Source organism: Hyperolius riggenbachi, chromosome 2 (genome assembly GCF_040937935.1).
Source record: "Hyperolius riggenbachi isolate aHypRig1 chromosome 2, aHypRig1.pri, whole genome shotgun sequence".
Classification (NCBI taxonomy): Eukaryota; Metazoa; Chordata; class Amphibia; order Anura; family Hyperoliidae; genus Hyperolius; species Hyperolius riggenbachi.
The window spans coordinates 237197240-237219600 of record NC_090647.1 but is presented as its reverse complement, the minus strand read 5'-3'; the positions used below and the strand labels follow the sequence as shown (position 1 = coordinate 237219600).

The 22361-nt window shown below is 45.1% G+C and overlaps 1 protein-coding gene across 1 annotated transcript in view; it reads left to right on the top strand.

The window, feature by feature from the left end:
- The window catches only part of CFAP47 (cilia and flagella associated protein 47), a 730879-nt gene that overhangs the window by 448443 nt on the left and 260075 nt on the right, over positions 1-22361 (top strand). The window contains exon 52 of the mRNA XM_068268343.1: positions 12541-12638. Coding sequence (XP_068124444.1) covers positions 12541-12638 — 98 coding nt within the window. The remainder of the gene's footprint in view (positions 1-12540; positions 12639-22361) is intronic.

Below are 22361 nucleotides of genomic sequence, written 5' to 3'. Positions count from 1 at the left end.
GGGATGTTGGGCGCAGCATAATTAGGGGGTTCCCAGGTGCCATTTAACATATGAAGCGGTACCTCCTGCCTGCGAGGTACCTGTGGCTGCCTACCCTGTCTGCGCCTAGCTCCCCCTGGCGCACTGCTGCTAGCAGCAGCGGGGTTGCCCACAGAGCCCTCTGCTGGGTTGCCCACGGAGCCCTCTGCTGGGTTGCCCACAGAGCCCGATGCTGGGTCGCCCATGGAGCCCGATGCTGGGTCGCCCACGGAGCCCGAAGCTGGGTCGCCCACGGAGCCCCCTGCTGTGGACAGTCCTGATGGTCCCTCATCAGCGGACTCAGGACTTGGGTCCCTCCTCAAGCGGCGTGATGGCGGCCCTTCGGACTCTGAAGATTCAGATCCTGAACCAGAGCCGGACGGAGGGAGCCAATCACTACCTGACTCATCCTCGCTGCTGCTCTGCTGGAGGATGGCGGCTGCCTCCACCACAGAATAAAGCCTCCTTGCCATTATTTAGAAAGGGATAGATAAAGATGAAAAATATAAAGCGATAGAAAGATTTTTTTTTTTAAAGTGACAGTTTTTTTTTAAGGTTTTTTTTTTTTGAGAGGGGGGGGGGGTGTAGAGGGGGGTTGTAGAGGGGGTAGAGAGGGGGGGGGGGAGGACAGTACAGTATAGATAGTAACAGATAGGAAGAAAAAGATCACAATAGATCAGTGATCAATAGATCTGTAGGGAATAAATGGCCGAGGAGAGGGAGAATCAGGGATTCTGGGCAATTATGGGGTTAAAAATTCAGGGATGGGGGGGCAAATTTTATTAAAAGAAAGTCCTACCAGTTTATCTGTCAGTCTGTCTCTCAGCTCCTGTCACCACAGAACAGTGATTGATCTGTGTGACAGGAGCTGAGAGACAGAGAGAGGGAAACGTTTTATTTACAAACATTATTAAGAATTCACATTGTTACTGGATGTAACTATGTGAATTCTTTACTTCCTTTGCTCTGATTGGCTCAGAGGAGCGCTGGCTCCTCTTCACCAAACAGCACGGCTTGTAAGCCGTCGGGGACGAGCACGCACCGCGCGCACTACGCGACCATGCGCGCGCACACGCGGAAGTGCGCCTGGACGCGGACTTTCGTCCAGATAGGCTTCAGCTGCCGCTGCCTGGACGAGCTTGCTCGTCCATATAGGCTGAAGCGGTTAAAGTGAACCCAAGGTAAAATAAACAATTGTGTGTTTCCTCCCACTCCTAAAAATGACTTTTTAAGATATCCCATTAATTTATTTTATGTCTAATCATTTACAAAGTAGACTTAATGTTCTATTGTCTCTACTCAATGGCAGTCTATTAAAGGACCACTATTGCAAAATAAGTAGGCAATTAAAATCTGACAGAACTGACAGGTTTTGGGCCAGTCCATCTACACATAGGTGATGCTCAGAGTTTTCTTTGTTTTCAACAGCATTTCCTGAACAGGATAGCTGCAGGGGGCTGGTTGAAGCCCCAGGTACGTAAAACTCTTTTTCTTTGTGACGGTTTAGGTTCGCTTTAAGAGATTACCCCACTTCCTGCCTGGACAGGATGTGAGGAAAGTCCTTAGCAAATGCTTATACAGGACAGCAATAAGAACCCCACAGAGGTTCTAGCCACTTTCTCATCTATCCAAAATAAACTTTTTTTTTTGGTGACTGTTAGGCCTCTTTCAAACAGGAGGCTGATCTGCTCGCTTGTCGGACAGTTTAGCCTCCCGAGTATCACTGAAGAGTGTCATTCAGGTGCAATTTAAATGATTGTAACACTACGCATGTCAAGTGCTGATGTGGTGTGGTGTTACCTGGTGGCAGAGAATCGCAACATGTCACGTCTGAGGATGCCTGCGTTCACGCTCATATGTGGCCGCCTGTCCAGCACCAGTAGCAAGCACTAACAAAAGGCCTGTCAGCTGCCTGTTTGAAAGAGGCCTATGGATTATAATTGGCTGCATTGCAATTTTGAAAATCCGTAATAGTTCAGAAGGCTAGGCTAGATTTCTGCAAAGGCTTCCCAGACCACCGCCTGTGAGGACTGCCCATTTGTGAGAGGACTTACAAAGGAAAAATACACATAATGGAGGGAACTTTCTGCCTAAGGAAGAGTTAAATATTGAGGGAGCCTGCCCTACATGGAAGAGGGGGATGGAATCCGATCTGCATTGCACATGAGGAGACTGATACTCAATGAAGACAGTGTACATATATGTAAAATAGCAAAGGACAAATTTCAGCGCAGAAAGACAGTTCACCCTACACCTGCTGAAAGTCCGGGGTGGCGCTATTGCTATTCCCCCTCCGAGTTGTCACAACTCGGTGTGGGGGGGGGATGCTAATTCTCATTAATGCCTATGGCGGAATCATTGGCGCAGCTCTGTGCTGAAGTAAGCTGTCTCACACATAGAATACAGGACCTCCTGCCTTGGAAATTGGCAGCTGCTATACTTGGGTGGACAGCAGATAATGGTGACCAAAGCACAAGAAAGCAGATTGGGAAGGGGATGGGTGGGTAGGGTATAAATCTGGGACAAGGAAGCACAGAGACGGATTTCTGAGGGCTGGTGCACAGAACCCTGGAGCAACCCTGCAGTAGCTGATACCCCCTTTCCCATGAGAAATATTTTCCTTTTCACAAACTGATCATCACAGGGCTCTGTATGGCTGATATTGTGTTGAAACCCTTCCCACATTGTGATGTCAGGACCATAGTGCTGACATCACACCGTGGAAACCTTGTTGCATTGTGGGAAATAACAGCTGTTTCCAACTGCCAAAAAAGCAAGCTGATTACTTTGTAGCAGACAGCACTCCCCAACATTTGCAGATTGATGTGCCAGGTCAAAGGTCCAGCAGCACTTCCGGGCCCTATTCGTCAAAGGAAAGATGAAGACCGGCACCATCCAGTATTAATAGCTCTTAGAATTTATTGGCAAGACATCTTTGACATGCAAAACGACGTTTCGGAGGATGATCCTCCTTTCTCAAGTTCCTGTCAGTGTCTAACAAAGCTTACGCATTCATCTCTTTATATAGTACACACCATTGGAATTAACCAATCACGCTGTGGGTGTCGCCTGTGGCGACCTATCCCCTCCCGTCTCGCTCAAGCGGACCTGATGGGGAACTATAGCATGCGTATACAGCATGCGCACAAATTGATGAGCTTGCCAGGCGGCAGGGCGAAATGGCGCAATAGGCGTCAGAACAGCGCACCGCCGACCTATAGGAGAAGCCTCCCGTGATGACACACAACATCAGGACACACCCCCTGCTGGAGCGGACCTGATGGGGGACAGGATGCTTCCCAGGCGGCCTGCAGGGACGCCCATAGATCGGACTTGACATGCACATGTAAGGCGTCACACGCCCCATGCGTGTCATGGTACGCATATTCAACACGCATGCGCCTTCCGCCCCACCGTCTGGGCAAAAATCCAAATATTGCGGTTGTCAAGATAACATAATAACACAACAATAAGACATAACAATAAGACATCTAGTGGCTGAATAAGAAAATGCATGTACCCACATATCAAGCTAATGCTGTCATACTGCACATGCAAATATATAAACAGAATATACATTTAAAGGAACGGGGTCATGTCATATTCCCTGTTCATACCCCTTGGTTCTAACATATCTAATCTCCGTGTCCAATAAGCCTGACGATATAATAGTCTACGCATCCTATCACCTCCTCTCCTACCAGGTTTAATCTGCTCAATAATTTGAAACCTCAATTGACTAGTTGTATGTCCAGCTGTGTCAAAATGGGATGGTACAGGTAGCTCTACTTTTTTTGTTCTAATTGTACTTTTATGGGCAGTCAGTCTGTCTTTTATCCTCTGTGTGGTCTGTCCCACATACAAGAGTCCACATGGACACTTGAGTAGGTAAACCACAAATCTAGAGTTACAGTCATATTGGCCATTGATTTTAAAACTTGTCCCATTGTGTGGATGGGAAAAGTGACTGCCTCTAATCACACTGCTACAATGTACACAACCTAAACATGGATAAGTCCCATTGGGTCTCCTGGAGGTGGCAATATTTTTCTGTGTCCCTAAGTCAGCATGAACTAATCTGTCACGCAAAGTGGGCGCTCATCTATATGACATTAAAGGGGGAACCTGAAATTCTGGTATGTCAGGGAAATTGTCCTTCAGCACGTGCCAATTAGCACATATTGTCTTAGCGACCTGGTCACTATAAATATTATATTGACTGACAAACGGGATCCTTTTATTCTGTCCACGTCTCCTGTTGGTCCTATCAGATCTGTCTGTCCTCAAGTTTTCTCTGGCTCTCTCTAACATAGGTCCAGGATAATGTCTACGTTTAAATCTATCAGTCATCTCATTGAGTCTGATATCACAAAGTTGGTCATTGTCAACTATACGTCGTACTCTCTCAAACTGGCTGCCAGGGATTGATAAAATAGTACTGGGAGGATGAAAACTGTCAAATAGGAGAGTTGAATTTGTATCAGTTGGCTTAACGTAAAGATCTGTCTCCAATCTCCCATCTACCAATCTAACCAATGTGTCCAAAAAACTGACCTCCCGTTGGTCCCAATTGATTGTGAGTCTAATTGCTGGACATTGAAGATGCAACTGACAAACGAGCTCCTCTAGGCTCGAATGTGGCCCCGCCCACACGCAAAAAACATCATCTATATAGCGCATCCAACAATATGCAAATTTGGTAAAAATATGACTGGTATAAACAAACGACTCCTCATATGCATTCATGAAGATGTTAGCGTAGGATGGGGCCACATTCGAGCCCATCGCTGTACCCCTGAGCTGCAAATAAAACTGATCCTCCACAAGAAAATAATTCTTAGACAAAAGCATTTGTAATAATGTGCATAAAAATCTGGTCTGTACGTTAGAATAGTCAGATGCACAGGACAACATATGTTCTACAGCCTCCACACCTCCATCGTGAGGGATGGAGGTGTAGAGGCTTTCCACGTCCAAGGTAACCAACAATGCCCCCTCTGGTATGTTGGGCAAACTTCTGAGCTCCTCCAAAAACATGGAGGTATCTCTCAGATACGACTTGCCCGCCACAACAAAAGGTCTTAATACAATATCTAAATACTTGGCTAAAGGAGAAAAAATAGAATCGATACCGGCCACTGTGGGCCGGCCAGGAGGCCGGGATCGATTTTTATGGATTTTGGGACAGATGTAAAACACAGGGATGACTGGGTTCTTTTGTATCAAAAACTCATATAACTTTTCATCTATGATCTTATTAGCCAACGCTTCGCTAACTACATCCTGTATCTGTCTCATATACTCTCTAGTGGGATCACCAGTTAACTTGCAATAGGTAGTAGAGTCTGCTAGTAAACGGTATATTTCTTCTCTGTAGTATGTTGTATCCATGATAACCACTGCTCCTCCTTTGTCTGCTTGTTTGATCGTGATCATATCGTTATCACATAATTCTCGTAAAGCAGTCCGTTCATCCGCATTAAGGTTATGTCGTATAACTAGATTTGATCCCAGCCTTGGATTCCTAAAAATGCTATCTATCTCCTGTTGTACTTTCTTACTAAATCTATCAATAATTTGATAAGAGGGGGGATTAAAATGACTCTTAAGTCTCAGATTTGTGTCCTGTAGTCTGAGGGCATCTTCATCCGCTTCTGGTCTACAGAACCAAGGTCTATCCCCAGATGTGGCAAAAAAATTCTTTAACCTAATCTGTCTAAAAAAGCAATGTAAGTCGATATCAAAATCAACCAAATTGGGCCAGTTGGTAGGAGCAAACGAAAGTCCCTTTTCTAGGAGTGACTGTTGTGCCTGAGTTAAGACAGCTGATGAGATGTTAACCACTATTGTTTCCGTTGACTCCCACTCGGATTCTTGGGCTGGTTCGGACGCTGTCTCAAGCGTTGTTTTATGTTTCCTCCTCCTGCCTCCACGACGACGTCCTCTGTGCTGGACGCATTGTCGGATGATGACTGAGAAGTCGTCGGCAAAAAATCAGTGGACCCACCTTGATTGTGTGGTTCAGGCGGTCCCTTGGGTTTAGGTTTCCCGGGGCGTCTCCTCCTTGATACCGGTTTTTGCCATGTGTATATATAGCCAGACGTGTAGTCCGTGGCATCTCTTTGAAACTTATCTCTTTTGATAATTTCCACTTGTTACTTATGTGTCTCGATCTTGGCCGCAAGGTCCACAACATATTTGGCATATTAATCGGTGGGAGTATTATCAAACAATTTTTGTTTTAAATTCGCAATCTGTGTATCAATCTTCGGAAGTTCCGCCATAATCCGACCACATACCTCAATACAGTGGATGACAAATTGATCAAAAGACAACTAGAAAAGATATCCAAGACTAAGGTATCGTTGGAGCTACATGCCTCTACACTAGCAGAATATTTGAAAGCTGGTCGCATACCACGAGGCCTGAGGTCACATGTCAGTCCACTTATGTTTCCTACCGATACCAACTTCTGCAATACTTGGATGCTCATTTGGAACAAGGCGTCCTTTGATTCGATGGCACTTACAATCGATCGGATTATGGCGGAACTTCCGAAGATTGATACACAGATTGCGAATTTAAAACAAAAATTGTTTGATAATACTCCCACCGATGAATATGCCAAATATGTTGTGGACCTTGCGGCCAAGATCGAGACACATAAGAAACAAGTGGAAATTATCAAAAGAGATAAGTTTCAAAGAGATGCCACGGACTACACGTCTGGCTATATATACACATGGCAAAAACCGGTATCAAGGAGGAGACGCCCCGGGAAACAAGTGGAAATTATCAAAAGAGATAAGTTTCAAAGAGATGCCACGGACTACACGTCTGGCTATATATACACATGGCAAAAACCGGTATCAAGGAGGAGACGCCCCGGGAAACCTAAACCCAAGGGACCACCTGAACCACACAATCAAGGTGGGTCCACTGATTTTTTGCTGACGACTTCTCAGTCATCATCCGACAATGCGTCCAGCACAGAGGACGTCGTCGTGGAGGCAGGAGGAGGAAACATAAAACAACGCTTGAGACAGCGTCCGAACCAGCCCAAGAATCCGAGTGGGAGTCAACGGAAACAATAGTGGTTAACATCTCATCAGCTGTCTTAACTCAGGCACAACAGTCACTCCTAGAAAAGGGACTTTCGTTTGCTCCTACCAACTGGCCCAATTTGGTTGATTTTGATATCGACTTACATCGCTTTTTTAGACAGATTAGGTTAAAGTATTTTTTTGCCACATCTGGGGATAGACCTTGGTTCTGTAGACCAGAAGCGGATGAAGATGCCCTCAGACTACAGGACACAAATCTGAGACTTAAGAGTCATTTTAATCCCCCCTCTTATCAAATTATTGATAGATTTAGTAAGAAAGTACAACAGGAGATAGATAGCATTTTTAGGAATCCAAGGCTGGGATCAAATCTAGTTATACGACATAACCTTAATGCGGATGAACGGACTGCTTTACGAGAATTATGTGATAACGATATGATCACGATCAAACAAGCAGACAAAGGAGGAGCAGTGGTTATCATGGATACAACATACTACAGAGAAGAAATATACCGTTTACTAGCAGACTCTACTACCTATTGCAAGTTAACTGGTGATCCCACTAGAGAGTATATGAGACAGATACAGGATGTAGTTAGCGAAGCGTTGGCTAATAAGATCATAGATGAAAAGTTATATGAGTTTTTGATACAAAAGAACCCAGTCATCCCTGTGTTTTACATCTGTCCCAAAATCCATAAAAATCGATCCCGGCCTCCTGGCCGGCCCATAGTGGCCGGTATCGATTCTATTTTTTTCTCCTTTAGCCAAGTATTTAGATATTGTATTAAGACCTTTTGTTGTGGCGGGCAAGTCGTATCTGAGAGATACCTCCATGTTTTTGGAGGAGCTCAGAAGTTTGCCCAACATACCAGAGGGGGCATTGTTGGTTACCTTGGACGTGGAAAGCCTCTACACCTCCATCCCTCACGATGGAGGTGTGGAGGCTGTAGAACATATGTTGTCCTGTGCATCTGACTATTCTAACGTACAGACCAGATTTTTATGCACATTATTACAAATGCTTTTGTCTAAGAATTATTTTCTTGTGGAGGATCAGTTTTATTTGCAGCTCAGGGGTACAGCGATGGGCTCGAATGTGGCCCCATCCTACGCTAACATCTTCATGAATGCATATGAGGAGTCGTTTGTTTATACCAGTCATATTTTTACCAAATTTGCATATTGTTGGATGTGCTATATAGATGATGTTTTTTGCGTGTGGGCGGGGCCACATTTGAGCCTAGAGGAGCTCGTTTGTCAGTTGCATCTTCAATGTCCAGCAATTAGACTCACAATCAATTGGGACCAACGGGAGGTCAGTTTTTTGGACACATTGGTTAGATTGGTAGATGGGAGATTGGAGACAGATCTTTACGTTAAGCCAACTGATACAAATTCAACTCTCCTATTTGACAGTTTTCATCCTCCCAGTACTATTTTATCAATCCCTGGCAGCCAGTTTGAGAGAGTACGACGTATAGTTGACAATGACCAACTTTGTGATATCAGACTCAATGAGATGACTGATAGATTTAAACGTAGACATTATCCTGGACCTATGTTAGAGAGAGCCAGAGAAAACTTGAGGACAGACAGATCTGATAGGACCAACAGGAGACGTGGACAGAATAAAAGGATCCCGTTTGTCAGTCAATATAATATTTATAGTGACCAGGTCGCTAAGACAATACGTGCTAATTGGCACGTGCTGAAGGACAATTTCCCTGACATACCAGAATTTCAGGTTCCCCCTTTAATGTCATATAGACGAGCGCCCACTTTGCGTGACAGATTAGTTCATGCTGACTTAGGGACACAGAAAAATATTGCCACCTCCAGGAGACCCAATGGGACTTATCCATGTTTAGGTTGTGTACATTGTAGCAGTGTGATTAGAGGCAGTCACTTTTCCCATCCACACAATGGGACAAGTTTTAAAATCAATGGCCAATATGACTGTAACTCTAGATTTGTGGTTTACCTACTCAAGTGTCCATGTGGACTCTTGTATGTGGGACAGACCACACAGAGGATAAAAGACAGACTGACTGCCCATAAAAGTACAATTAGAACAAAAAAAGTAGAGCTACCTGTACCATCCCATTTTGACACAGCTGGACATACAACTAGTCAATTGAGGTTTCAAATTATTGAGCAGATTAAACCTGGTAGGAGAGGAGGTGATAGGATGCGTAGACTAAAATATCGTCAGGCTTATTGGACACGGAGATTAGATACGTTAGAACCAAGGGGTATGAACAGGGAATATGACATGACCCCGTTCCTTTAAATGTATATTCTGTTTATATATTTGCATGTGCAGTATGACAGCATTAGCTTGATATGTGGGTACATGCATTTTCTTATTCAGCCACTAGATGTCTTATTGTTATGTCTTATTGTTGTGTCATTATGTTATCTTGACGACCGCAATATTTGGATTTTTGCCCAGACGGTGGGGCGGAAGGCGCATGCGTGTTGAATATGCGTACCATGACACGCATGGGGCGTGTGACGCCTTACATGTGCATGTCAAGTCCGATCTATGGGCGTCCCTGCAGGCCGCCTGGGAAGCATCCTGTCCCCCATCAGGTCCGCTCCAGCAGGGGGTGTGTCCTGATGTTGTGTGTCATCACGGGAGGCTTCTCCTATAGGTCGGCGGTGCGCTGTTCTGACGCCTATTGCGCCGTTTTGCCCTGCCGCCTGGCAAGCTCATCAATTTGTGCGCATGCTGTATACGCATGCTATAGTTCCCCATCAGGTCCGCTTGAGCGAGACGGGAGGGGATAGGTCGCCACAGGCGACACCCACAGCGTGATTGGTTAATTCCAATGGTGTGTACTATATAAAGAGATGAATGCGTGAGCTTTGTTAGACACTGACAGGAACTTGAGAAAGGAGGATCATCCTCTGAAACGTCGTTTTGCATGTCAAAGATGTCTTGCCAATAAATTCTAAGAGCTATTAATACTGGATGGTGCCGGTCTTCATCTTTCCTTTGCCAAAAAAGCAAGCAGCAGCTACTTCCACTGACTTTACCTGCCAGCAGTAAAAATGTCACCATATGATATATGTCAAAATGTAAATCAGGGAGAGGAAAGATTTTATAATAGGCAAACACTGACTAAATCATTTATACATAATTATTGTAAAATGTAAGCACTTTTGTTAATTAAGTTATTTTCACTGGAGTTCCTCTTTAACAGATAAGACGTTGTTGCTCTAGGCTTTTGTTTCAGTTTCATGACAATCTGCACTAGCCTTGACAAAAGGCACAGAGAGTCCATTCGATACAAATGGTCTGCCATGGATCAGAGCACAATTAGAAAATGAATAGAGAAGAGATCATTTTGAATACTGCGCATATTATTTATAAAGAGGCAGAAAATGTCCCATTCTGTAATAGTGGAAGCCTACTGTAAATGAGAAAATAAGATGTGACACTAGAGATTTGTTACATTTACTTCCCTTAGTCTCCTGTACCAGAAAATATATTAGCGGGAACAATTATTCTAAAAACCTGCTCATGCATTTCTACTCGGAACACCAATTACTAAGAATTTCCATTATTTTAATGCACAAAAGGTGACAATTCTCTATTTGATTATGGCGAAGCAGGAATGTGTTTTATTGGTAAGATTAACATTTTTACACCTTTTCTCTGAACAAATAATTACCAATTTCCTGGTGAGTTACTGTGTCCATATATTAGCCAGCATCCCTTCTCCTGCCTCAAATAAGACATCTCTGACCTTTGGTTTTGGTGTCAATATATCATATGAAGTCCAGAATACAATTGCAGATCCATTAAGCACAGCGGTAATATGCGGCTATAATTTGTTTGACATTTATTGGAGCAATCTTGAGCCTTAATTGTGCTTCTTTGAAAAGCTTGGTTTTGAGCTCTTACGTTTATATATTATCTGATGTGCAGGAGGCTCGCTATTAGCTGTTTAATCATGTAAGTCGGCCAATAAACAATGTCGTGCAAATGTGATTTAATAGTGAAGTCCAGCAAATTCCCTTCTCAGAATGTGTCTCTGTGAGCAGCCCTTTGATGTCGTAGTGTTAAATTATTATCTTTCAAATTATTTTTCGCAGAGGTCTACATTTACAGTTACTTCTATCAAATTTAATTCTACCCTGAAAATAACGAAGTAGGGATACCTATTCAAGCCTTGAAAATGGCTGCGACTTCAATAAAGAACTTGTACTCAAACAACAATTGCCTTAACATGCTCGGTGCCTTCAGTTATAAGTTAAGAGTCTCTTACAGTGTAATGGAAGACCATCCATTCAAGGGGTTTGCTTTATTTAATCATTTTCTTTTTAATTTCACACACCTCAATGTTTATAGCCGTTTTGGAATAGTAATAAAATGGAAGTTCAAAAGTTCAGTAAACTAGTGAAATGGTCATGGTGTATAATTTAAATACTTTTGTATTTTTGGATGTAAACACAGCTTGGAATAGAAGCCCTGGCATACAAAGCACCCCGGGAAATATATGTTGTGTATGCATTTCATCTGGAAGAATACAGCGCAATAGTTTGTGATTACTCTTCCTCAGGTGCTTAGTTTACCGTCAAACCATTTATGCTTTTCAGTATGAGCACTCTTAGTTTTAGGAACATTTTATGTATATATTTTTTTGTTTTTGAGAAATACGCAATCTCTCTAGTTCAGCCTTACACATTGCTAAGTTTTATACTAAACCTTATTTGTAACTGCTTACTTTGATCCTGAACACGCAGTCACTTAGCCCCTCCAATTTCTGACTTCCCTCTGTCTTTAGTGGCCTCAGTCCTGAAAACACTCAGATCAACTTCAACACCATCAAACAGCACTACTGTAAAGGGAGGTCAAAATAGCAGCCTCTGTATTTCATCCACTTAAATTGTTATTTACCGATATTGCTAGTAATATTGTTATTTAATGTCGCGCCTAAATTAGCTTGTGACTTTTTCAAATGTATGCAGTATGGCATGATTTCACTAATGTGTATCTTGGCTATGCTCATTAAAAGGTATGCATATTAGATTTAAAATATTTAAAAGCTTGCAATGATTGGAAAAAATAAATTAAGCAAGTAGAGCCATGCACTCTTGTGTCAGTGGAGCATGGTGAGCTTTTCATATATAGCACTGCCTGTAGTATGGGAAATTAGCAATTCATTCAGACATAAATACAAAATGTGAAAATGCATGACATGCTTATCATGAGAATTTACACCCATGGTTAGAAAACATGTTTAAAATGAAAAAAAAATGTGCTTTTTATAAGTAATAGTTTGGTATGCATTTACTTTTTATTTGGTACGTTTGACTGAGCCAGTAACTGTGCACTGAATGTATGCGCTGGATTGGCATAGTATCATAAAAAAATCAATATTAACTTTTACATTTGCTGTATCATACATTTTTAATAACTTTTTTTTTACCCAATATTTATCTAGGTGGCAAGCCTGCTCCTTACAAAGTTTGGTTTTCAGTGGAAATAAACAGTAAGCCTGCTCCCCCTGAAAAATCAATAGATGTAACCTGTCCAGTATTAGTAAGTACCATTCATTAAATCCATATGTTGCTTTTGCTTATAGTTAAGTTATTTTATTTTTTCAAAGACAATTTAAGAGAAGTAGTTCTTAAAGAGCCAACAATAATGACTAAATAATTTAAAAGGTTGGGTGGGAACTACATCATTGGCTGGGCAGGGGTAAGAGAGATAGCGTTCATCTTCCAGGTGAAAGCTAAATATCAGAAGCATAATCTTAACTACCTGTGGACCGCTGGAGTATAAATCTATGGCGGGCAGGGGGTGCTGCGGTTCTGACCGGACTTAAACTCTACGTCCCATTCACAGTGCGTCCCCGCCGCTCTGCCCCCATCACAATGTGCCGCCCTGCCGCCTCTATGACGACAGAGCACTGTGAGCCGGGCAGGAGCTGTTTTCATTAGCTCCTGGCCCTGTCATTCATGTAAGCCATTGGTTTACATGGAGTGACAGGGTCAGGAGCCAATGAAAGCGGCTCCTGACTGGCGCACAGCGCTCTGCCGTCGTAGAGACGGCAGAGAAAGCAGCCTGCGGCGGGGGCAGAGCGACGTGACCGGCGGATTTTATCGGTGATTCGTCGGGAAGCGGCGGTTTACTGTACCAGCACCCTCTGGTCCTTAAAGAGAACCCGAGGTGTGTTTAAAGAATGTTATCTGTATACAGAGGCTGGATCTGCCTATACAGCCCAGCCTCTGTTGCTATCCCAAACCCCACTAAGGTCTCCCTGCACTCTGCAATCCCCCATAAATCACAGCCGTGCTGTGAGGCTGTGTTTACATCTGTAGTGTCAGTCTCAGCTGCTCCCCCGCCTCGTGCATAGCTCCGGTCTCTGCCCCCGTCCCTTCCCTCCAATCAGCAGGGAGGGAAGGGATGCAGGCGGGGACTGGAGTTCTGCAGGACGCGGGGAGAGCAGCAGACTGACACTATAGAGATAAACACAGCCAGCTCTGACAAGCTGTTTGTCAGCAGCGTGGCTGTGATTTATGAGGGATTGCAGAGTGCAGGGGTACCTTAGGGGGGTTTGGGATAGCAACAGAGGCTGGGCTGTATAGGCAGATCCAGCCTCTGTGTGCAGATAATATTCTTCAAACCCACCTCGGGTTCTCTTTAAGGGGGCAGAGGGTGCTGGTACTCAAGTGGTTAATGTGTGTGTGTGTGTGTGTGTGTGCACATGCAAACACGCAGAAGCAAGAGACTGTATCCCAATAAGACCAAAAATGGGCAGGAAGTAGGAAGCATGCAGTGAGTGAAAGTAGTAGTCAGGGTTATTCAGAAATGAGTGCCTGGGTGATCAAATTTAGCAACACTGATGTTTTCTGATTAATTGTAACTTCTGATTCAGTTGAATATATCTGTGCTTATTCTCACTATTCCTGTCTCACAGACTATAGTGTGACAGCATAGATTGATGACATGTACAGGCTAACACACATTGAAAATATCTGTGGTAATATTTAGACTTAAGACACAACCAGAACATTGCTGTTTACCACAAAGTATCAGCTTTATCAAATTCTTTGGTTTCATCCTATTTGTTTATGAGGGCATTGCAGAGCACAGGGGGAACTTAGGGGGATTGAGATAGCAACAGAGGCTGGGCAGTATAGGCAGACCCAGCCTCTGTGTGCGGATTTCATTCTTAGGAAGCCACCTTGGGTTCTCTTTAAATAAACTCTACTATTTATTTTATTTTTTTCTTAAATCCCTCCCTCTCCCCAGCCAGCCAATCACGGCAATCGGCTGTCATAGGCTTCAGCCTATGAGAGCTAATCGCTCTCCTGTGTCCCAAGGGGACAGCCGTGTCTCACAGCTGTCTCCAGTACAGTGCTGCCTTAGATCACAGCGCTGTACTATGTTAATAGACGGCAGTTTCGCCGTCTAATGGCTCATACACATGGGGCACAACTGTCGCCACAAACACGTGGCATGCGCATGACTGGGTGACAGTTGCCCCGTGTGTATGAGGCGCGCACCCCGACCTGTCGCCGGAGACAGCAGTTGCTGTGCGATTGAAAAGTTCAATCGCCGGCAACTTCTGTCTGCAGAACTGTTGCTAGTCCGCTACGCGTACTGCGTGTGTATGCGGACTAGCGACAGCTACCCATACACTGCGAATGGAGCTTCCGGCGGGGGGCCGAACCTTTGGCGACAGCTTCCGCCGCATCTCTGCCTGTTGGGCAGAGACGCATAGACAGCGGTCGCTCAGGCGGAGCTGTCGCCGAGCTGTTGCGCACACGTCTCCTGTGTGCTAGCAACAGCAACGACCGTAGCCCATGTGTATGTACCATAACCATATCCTAGGGGCGATCGCCGCTCGGAGACTGAAGGCGGAGCACAGCTCCGCCATCCAAGCAGGGATGCGCGCGCATCAGCGCAATCTCCTGCAAACCACATCCCAAGGACCTTTCGCCGATTGGCGTTAGGCAGTCCTGGGGCTGCCGCTGTGTCCACGCCCATCGGCGTGACGCGGTCAGCAAGTGGTTAAACAGCCTGCAGCTCTGAACCAATCCAATACTTTTGAAACTGATTTGAAGTTACTTTCAAGAAAGTAGAGATTCTGCATCTAACTATAATTGCAAAGATTGTATTGTTTTTTTTAAATCCTTCTATCATCAATAAACCTGCTGATAGGCTGCAGTTTTTGCCTATCAAGGATCCTTCCCTTTCTCATGTAAACCTCTTATGGAGGGAGGTAGAACTCTCAGTAAGACAATTGTAGAAAATGTCCACCACATGTGGAAGAAAGATGGACTTGAAGATTTCTGCTATCCACGTGAGTTTTTTTTATTGCAAGCCGCTCTGACCACCTCATCAATTATGACTGCTTCAGTCATGTTCATTAGATGCTAGCCCACGCAGTTGAGTGTTTCCTGGATCCTGGACTGCCATTGTGGAGATCTCAGTCAATGACTCCTCATTCCTCTCCTAACATGGAACACTATTACCATTAGCAGCCTCACTAGCTGTACTTGTAGGACTCTCTGCAGATTGTACATACACAAAGCATGAGCTTTCCAACACAAAATACCCATGAATTCAGGGGCAGATTTATCAAAACCTAGTACAAGACTAATTGGAGAAAATTTGGTGCATATGTACAAAAGTTGCTCAGTGGCCAATTATAATCCTTGGATCTGGGCATCTGCTCCAAACCTGTTTTGCTGCTATTTTCTTAGTACTGGTTTCTGTCATTCTGTATTTGAATTGACTGTCCTCACTAGAATGTCAGTCTGTAGGGATTCAAGATAATTCCTGAATAAAAATACATATTCCTCCATCCAAGGACACATTCACATATGTTATAGCAGCTTGCTGAGAAGAAAAGTTACAGACTCCTCAATTGCTTTTAGAGTCTCTGGAATGGCATCCTCCTGTAAAATGTCACATAAATCATCCGTATAACTGCTGTGCTGCATCTTTGCAAAGTGCCTTTCATTATTAGTATTTGCCTTGAAAGTACTGGCCTTGAAGTGAACAACTTCCTCCTGAAATTAGCTTTTAGTGGTTGTCGCTTGTTGCTGTGTGTTCTGCCAATCTCTAACTTTTTCTTTAAAAGTTCTATTTCCATTCACGTTGACTTCATGCTCTTTGAAAATACTGTAGTATTTACTAGAAATATTAAGGCAAATAAAAAATGAGTTGAACTTACCTGGAGCTTCTTGCAGCCCCCTGGAGTCCTCCTGTGCCCATGACGTCGATCTAAGCCCCTCCGGTAAGCAGAGGCGACCCCCATAATGCTGGCCAACTATGCGCCTCCTCACTGTGCTCTCATGGTGGGAGCATTCCGTGCATGCTCTCATTACACGTAAATCGCTACTGCGGAAGCGTAGAGCGCTCCTGGCCACGGGAGCAAGAGCAGGGTGCACGCAGCTGGAGGCTGTGCATGTGCAGTAGCCGTCGACTGGCGGTGACCGACCAGCTATGTGGGGGCTGCCACTGCTTGCCGGAGGGAGTAGGACCGACGTGGACACAGGATGACGCCAAGGGGCTGCAAGAGGTCCCAGGTAAGTTAAACTCATTTTTTTATTTGACTTAAATCTCCCTTTAAAGGGAACCTGGGGTGAGAAGGATAATGTAGGGTGACATACATATTTCCTTTTTAAGGAGAACCCAAGGTGGGTTCTAAGAATGCCATCAGCACACAGAGGCTGGGTCTGCATATACTGCCCAGCCTCAAATGCCGGGCTGTCGACACACAGCGTGTCGCAGCCGGCTGTCTACCTCTGCATCTATTAGTCTCTGCCACTCCCCCGCCTCCTCCATAGCTTTGGTCCCCGCCTGCATCCCTTCCCTCCAATCAGTGGGGAGGGAAGAGACGCGGGCGACCGGAGCTAATGGAGGAGGTCGGGGGAGCGGCAGAGACTGACAGATGCAGAAGTAAACAGCTGGCTGCAACACGCTGTGTGTCGACAGCTCAGCGTTTGATTTATAGGGGGCAAGCAGAGTGCAAGGGGACACAGGGAGGAGCAGTATAGCAACAGAGGCTGGGCAGTATATGCAGACCCAGCCTCTGTGTGCTGACAGCATTCTTAGAACCCACCTCAGGTTCTCTCTAAAAGATGCAAATTGCCTGGCTTTCCTGCTGATTCTCTGCCTCTAATACTTTTAGCCATAGACCCTGAAAAAGCATGAAGATCGAAGGTTTCTGATTGAAGTCTGACTGGATTAGCCACATGCTTGTTTCATGTGTGCGATTCAGACTCTACTGCAGCCAAAGAGATCAGCAGGATGCCAGACAAATGGTATTTTTTTAAAGGGAGCTTTTATATTCCTGTCACCTCAGTTCCCTTTAAGTCACTGGCTCAGAATGAGCATGCAGATGAGATGCCGTGACTGTGTTCTAACTCTACTGGCTGCATTCTTTTTGCAGGTGTGTAACTCAAAATTAGCTAAAGCCTAAAGCTCACCATGACAGCCAGGCAACTGGCATTATTTATAAGGGAGAAAGGATGGCAGCCTCCATATTCCTTTCCCTTCAGGTTGCCTTTAACAAGCTACAAATAAGTTTTCCATAACAGACAAGCTTTCTTCAGGTTTCTCATCTGTACAGTAGACATAGCTGGAGAGCTGGAGCCTGCAAGCCTGAATGACCTCTGAAGGTCCTCATGTGGAGTTCCCCATTCATTTACCCCAGGCTGGGTATTGTAGGAAAGTGCCATGCTTTCCAGACTTGTTTTGCTTATTACAGAGTCTGCCAAGTGCAGACATTCCCACTAGGCAGGCTGGTCAGCTAAGGCATGTAAAAGGTGCCAGCCTCCCTCCTTGTTGCTTGCCTGGCTCTTGTACTTGCATAAGAGATACACCCAGAATAGGTATACAAATTAGGTGTCCTTACACCACCCTAACTCCACTTATTGCATGCATTTTACAGCTATGTGACAATACAGAAGTCAAAAGATCCGAAAGACAGCTGGCAACTGGCATTTTTTAAATTGAGAGTAAATTATGGCACCATACATATTTATTTCACTTTAGGCTGTCTTTAAATCATAAGTTCTCCTGTTTCTTTCTAAAATAAGTGTTGCTTGCAAATCCTATCTCAGCAGCATGACTCTCTGTTCTACATCCCTGGTGTTTTAGTAGGTGAAAACAGCAAAGAGAGCTTCTGGACTGTCTCTGTGATAAGGCACAGACGTTCTGGTGCTCTAAACTTCACCCCTCCGCACTGGTCATACTTCCAAGTCACACCCCCTTTTCTTATGAAATGAAATCACACAAGGTAATGCGAATATTACCAAAGACAAGTTGGACTCTCGACCGCAAGCAAGGAGGCGATGGGCAATCTTTCAGAGGGTCACAGTTGATCAGTGGAACACAACAGGTGAACAGAAGCTGTGGTCCTCCTTGCTGTCCTCCACCACCTCCTCCCTCTCTGGCACGCACACAGTTCAGTTTGGAATGGCTTGTAAGCCCAGGGCTGGGGTGGGAAGAGTGCACGACTGGGGTGGGCAGGTTGCTGAGATGGTTGTTGCCCCTCAAATTCAACTCCTTCTTCCACATCCTTTGAACTTGTAAGCGCAAGAAGGTGGGGTGGGCCTGCAAGCTTGAGCATACAGTGCCTAGTTCTAAATTTCATCCCTGCAAGTAGTGCAGATATGGTTCAGTATATTAAAAGTGAGTTTTGCACTCTTTTCATACCTCCTTCCAGCATCAAAATTAGTATAGAGTGAACAAGAATGTATAAGTAAATTATAGTTTTTAAACGTGTGTGTGTGTGTGTGTGTGTGTGTGTGTGTGTGTGTGTGTGTGTGTGTGTGTGTGTGTGTGTGTGTGTGTGTGTGTGTGTGTGTGTGTGTGTGTGTGTGTGTGTGTGTGTGTGTGTGTGTGTGTGTGTGTGTGTGTGTGTGTGTGTGTGTGTGTGTGTGTTATGTGGTTATATACAATTTGTCTGCACCTAACAAATTTTAGGATATACTGTACTTTACATAGATTTAACTTGAGCTTAAGATTCGGCACATTATGTGATAATTGCTGCACAATCCACAACATATTATGATGTTCTTTTTTTCAAATCAGGCAAAAACAACACTGGAAATTTAGGTGAAGCCAGAGCTGCTATAGGCCGCAATGTGAATTATGGCTATAGCAGGGCTCAGTCAGTAATTTGGGCGCTGTCAAAAGACAGAGCCAAAACTAAGATACAAACCGCCTAATTCGGGCGCCCGCAATAGCTGGAAGCCAAATTATGTGTTACCCCAGAGTCCACAGTGGCATAGAGGGTGAATAATAATTAAAACCACCAGGACCTTTTGCAAGAGCAGGGTGACCCATTTTCGGCTTTAGCCTGCGGCCAAATTTCCCGGTGCCTAATTACATGTATTTTTTTTATAGCAATTTAAGATATTTGCTGTACATCTATTGTTAAACAACCATGCAAGTGTCTACACTAGCTTGTATTATTTATTGCTATGTTTTAATTTTTCTCTTCCAAATGACCTTGTATATTTTTATTCTTGCTCAAACTTTCTCTGTGACTTTAATGTTGTTGCTTTTGTATTTGCCTTTTTATGTGCTGTTTAAATAACTGAGAACATGGACATCTTGCATGTCATTATTTTGTCCAAACTATAAATACATATCTTCAAGAAAAAGTGTACAACTTTGCCTGTATGTTACACTGTGCAGGTTTACATAAAGGATGCGATCACACTTAAAGGACAACTGAAGTGAGAAGAATATAGGGGCTGCCATACGTATTTCCTGTTAAACAATACCAGTTGCCTGGAAGCCCTGCTGATCTATTTGGCTTCAGTAGTGTTTGAATATTACCAGAACAAGCATGCAGCTAATCTTGTCAGTTCTGACAATAATGTCAGAAACATCTGATCTGCATATGCTTGTTCAGGGTCTATGGCTACAATTATTAGAGGCAGAGGATCAGCAGGATAGCCAGGCAACTGGTATTGCTTAAAAGAAAATAAATATGGCAGCCTCCATATCCCTCTCATTACAGTTGTCCTTCAAGGTGCCCATACACTGGCAGATGTTCAGCAGATTTGACCATCAAATAGATCCCTCTCTGATCAGATATTGCTGGCAGTGTAGTGCAAAGAGATTTTCAATAGATTTCAGCATGATATCTATTGGAAATCAGTGCACCCGCCTCTGCCTGCCGGACCTCCAGGTCTCCCTTATGTATTGTGTATTCCCTGGGCCTGTGGTGAGGTTCACCTGTCCACCTGCAGGCTCACCTCTCCACTGGTGTGCCTCCTCCTGTATCCCTCATCTTTCTCCTAGGCCCCCAGGGGTGCCTGTACCCCACTGCTTGTACTGATGTCATGTACATGCGGTGGTGTCACGTGGTACAGACGCCACCAGAGGCCATGGGGAATGGAGTAGCCGCATGTAATGATGTGCGGTACATGCGGCGGTGTCACGTGGTACAGGCCCGACCAGAGGCCATAAGGAATGAAGTAGCCGCATGTAATGATGTGCGGTTCATGCGGCGGTGGCACGTGGTACAGGCGCCACCAGAGGCCATGGGGAAAGGAGTAGCCGCATGTAATGATGTGCGGTTCATGCGGCAGTGGCACGTGGTACAGGCGCCACCAGAGGCCATGGGGAAAGGAGTAGCCGCATGTAATGATGTGCGGTACATGCGGCGGTGTCACGTGGTACAGGCCCGACCAGAGGCCATAAGGAATGAAGTAGCCGCATGTAATGATGTGCGGTTCATGCGGCGGTGGCACGTGGTACAGGCGCCACCAGAGGCCATGGGGAAAGGAGTAGCCGCATGTAGTGATGTGCGGTACATATGGTGGTGTCACGTGGTACAGACGCCACCAGAGGCCATGGGGAATGGAGTAGCCGCATGTAATGATGTGCGGTACATGCGGCGGTGTCACGTGGTGCAGGCCCGACCAGAGGCCATAAGGAATGAAGTAGCCGCATGTAATGATGTGCGGTTCATGCGGCGGTGGCACGTGGTACAGGCGCCACCAGAGGCCATGGGGAAAGGAGTAGCCGCATGTAATGATGTGCGGTACATGCGGCGGTGTCAGGTGGTACAGGTGCCACCAGAGGCCATGGGGAAAGGAGTAGCCGCATGTAATGATGTGCGGTACATGCGGCGGTGTCAGGTGGTACAGGCGCCACCAGAGGCCATGGGGAAAGGAGTAGCCGCATGTAATGATGTGCGGTACATGCGGCGGTGTCAGGTGGTACAGGCGCCACCAGAGGCCATGGGGAAAGGAGTAGCCGCATGTAATGATGTGCGGTACATGCGGCGGTGTCAGGTGGTACAGGCGCCACCAGAGGCCATGGGGAAAGGAGTAGCCGCATGTAATGATGTGCGGTACATGCGGCGGTGTCAGGTGGTACAGGCGCCACCAGAGGCCATAGGGAATGGAGTAGCCGCATGTAATGATGTGCGGTACATGCAGTGGTGTCACGTGGTACAGGTGCCACCAGAGGACATGAGGAATGAAGTAGCTGCATGTAGTGATGTGCGGTACATATGGCGGTGTCACGTGGTACAGGCGCCACCAGAGGCCATGGGGAATGGAGTAGCCACATGTAATGCTGTGCGGTACATACGGCGGTGTCACGTGGTACAGGCACTACCGGAGGCCATAAGGAATGGAGTAGCCACATGTAATGCTGTGCGGTACATACGGCGGTGTCACGTGGTACAGGCACTACCGGAGGCCATAAGGAATGGAGTAGCCGCATGTAATGATGTGCGGTGCGAGACCATGGAGAATGGGGAGATCAGCCGGTGGTTTGCTTGGTCTATCAGTTACTGGGAAATCTAACGCTGCACACCCAACTAAGCCCTTTCAAGTAAGATCTTTCCAGCATGCCGGATCAATCATTTTGATCAATTTTGTCCAGAAGTCGATCGGAATGATGATTGGGTTGCCACATTGTTGCATCAATCTCTGCCAGATTCTATCATTATGATGAAATCAACTTGATATTGATGCGCAAATAGTCATTTATGGGCACCCTTATAGTCATCCTGATTCTGAGAGTCTATTATAGAATTGGCATATGACTTTGATTTTGTGCAGTATTTAGTTTGTGCCACACATCTGCTCTCTTGCTGGTGAGATGTATTTAGTATTGCAGCATATTTCATTTACAGTGATTGAGCAGTTTGTTGCCATGTCACTAGAAACTGGAAGTCTGTAGTGTTTCAGGTAATGACAAATTAACATTGCCTTCACTACTAGTAGTGACACCATGACTATAATGGTAATGCTCTTTCCCTGCTGGTAATTGTAT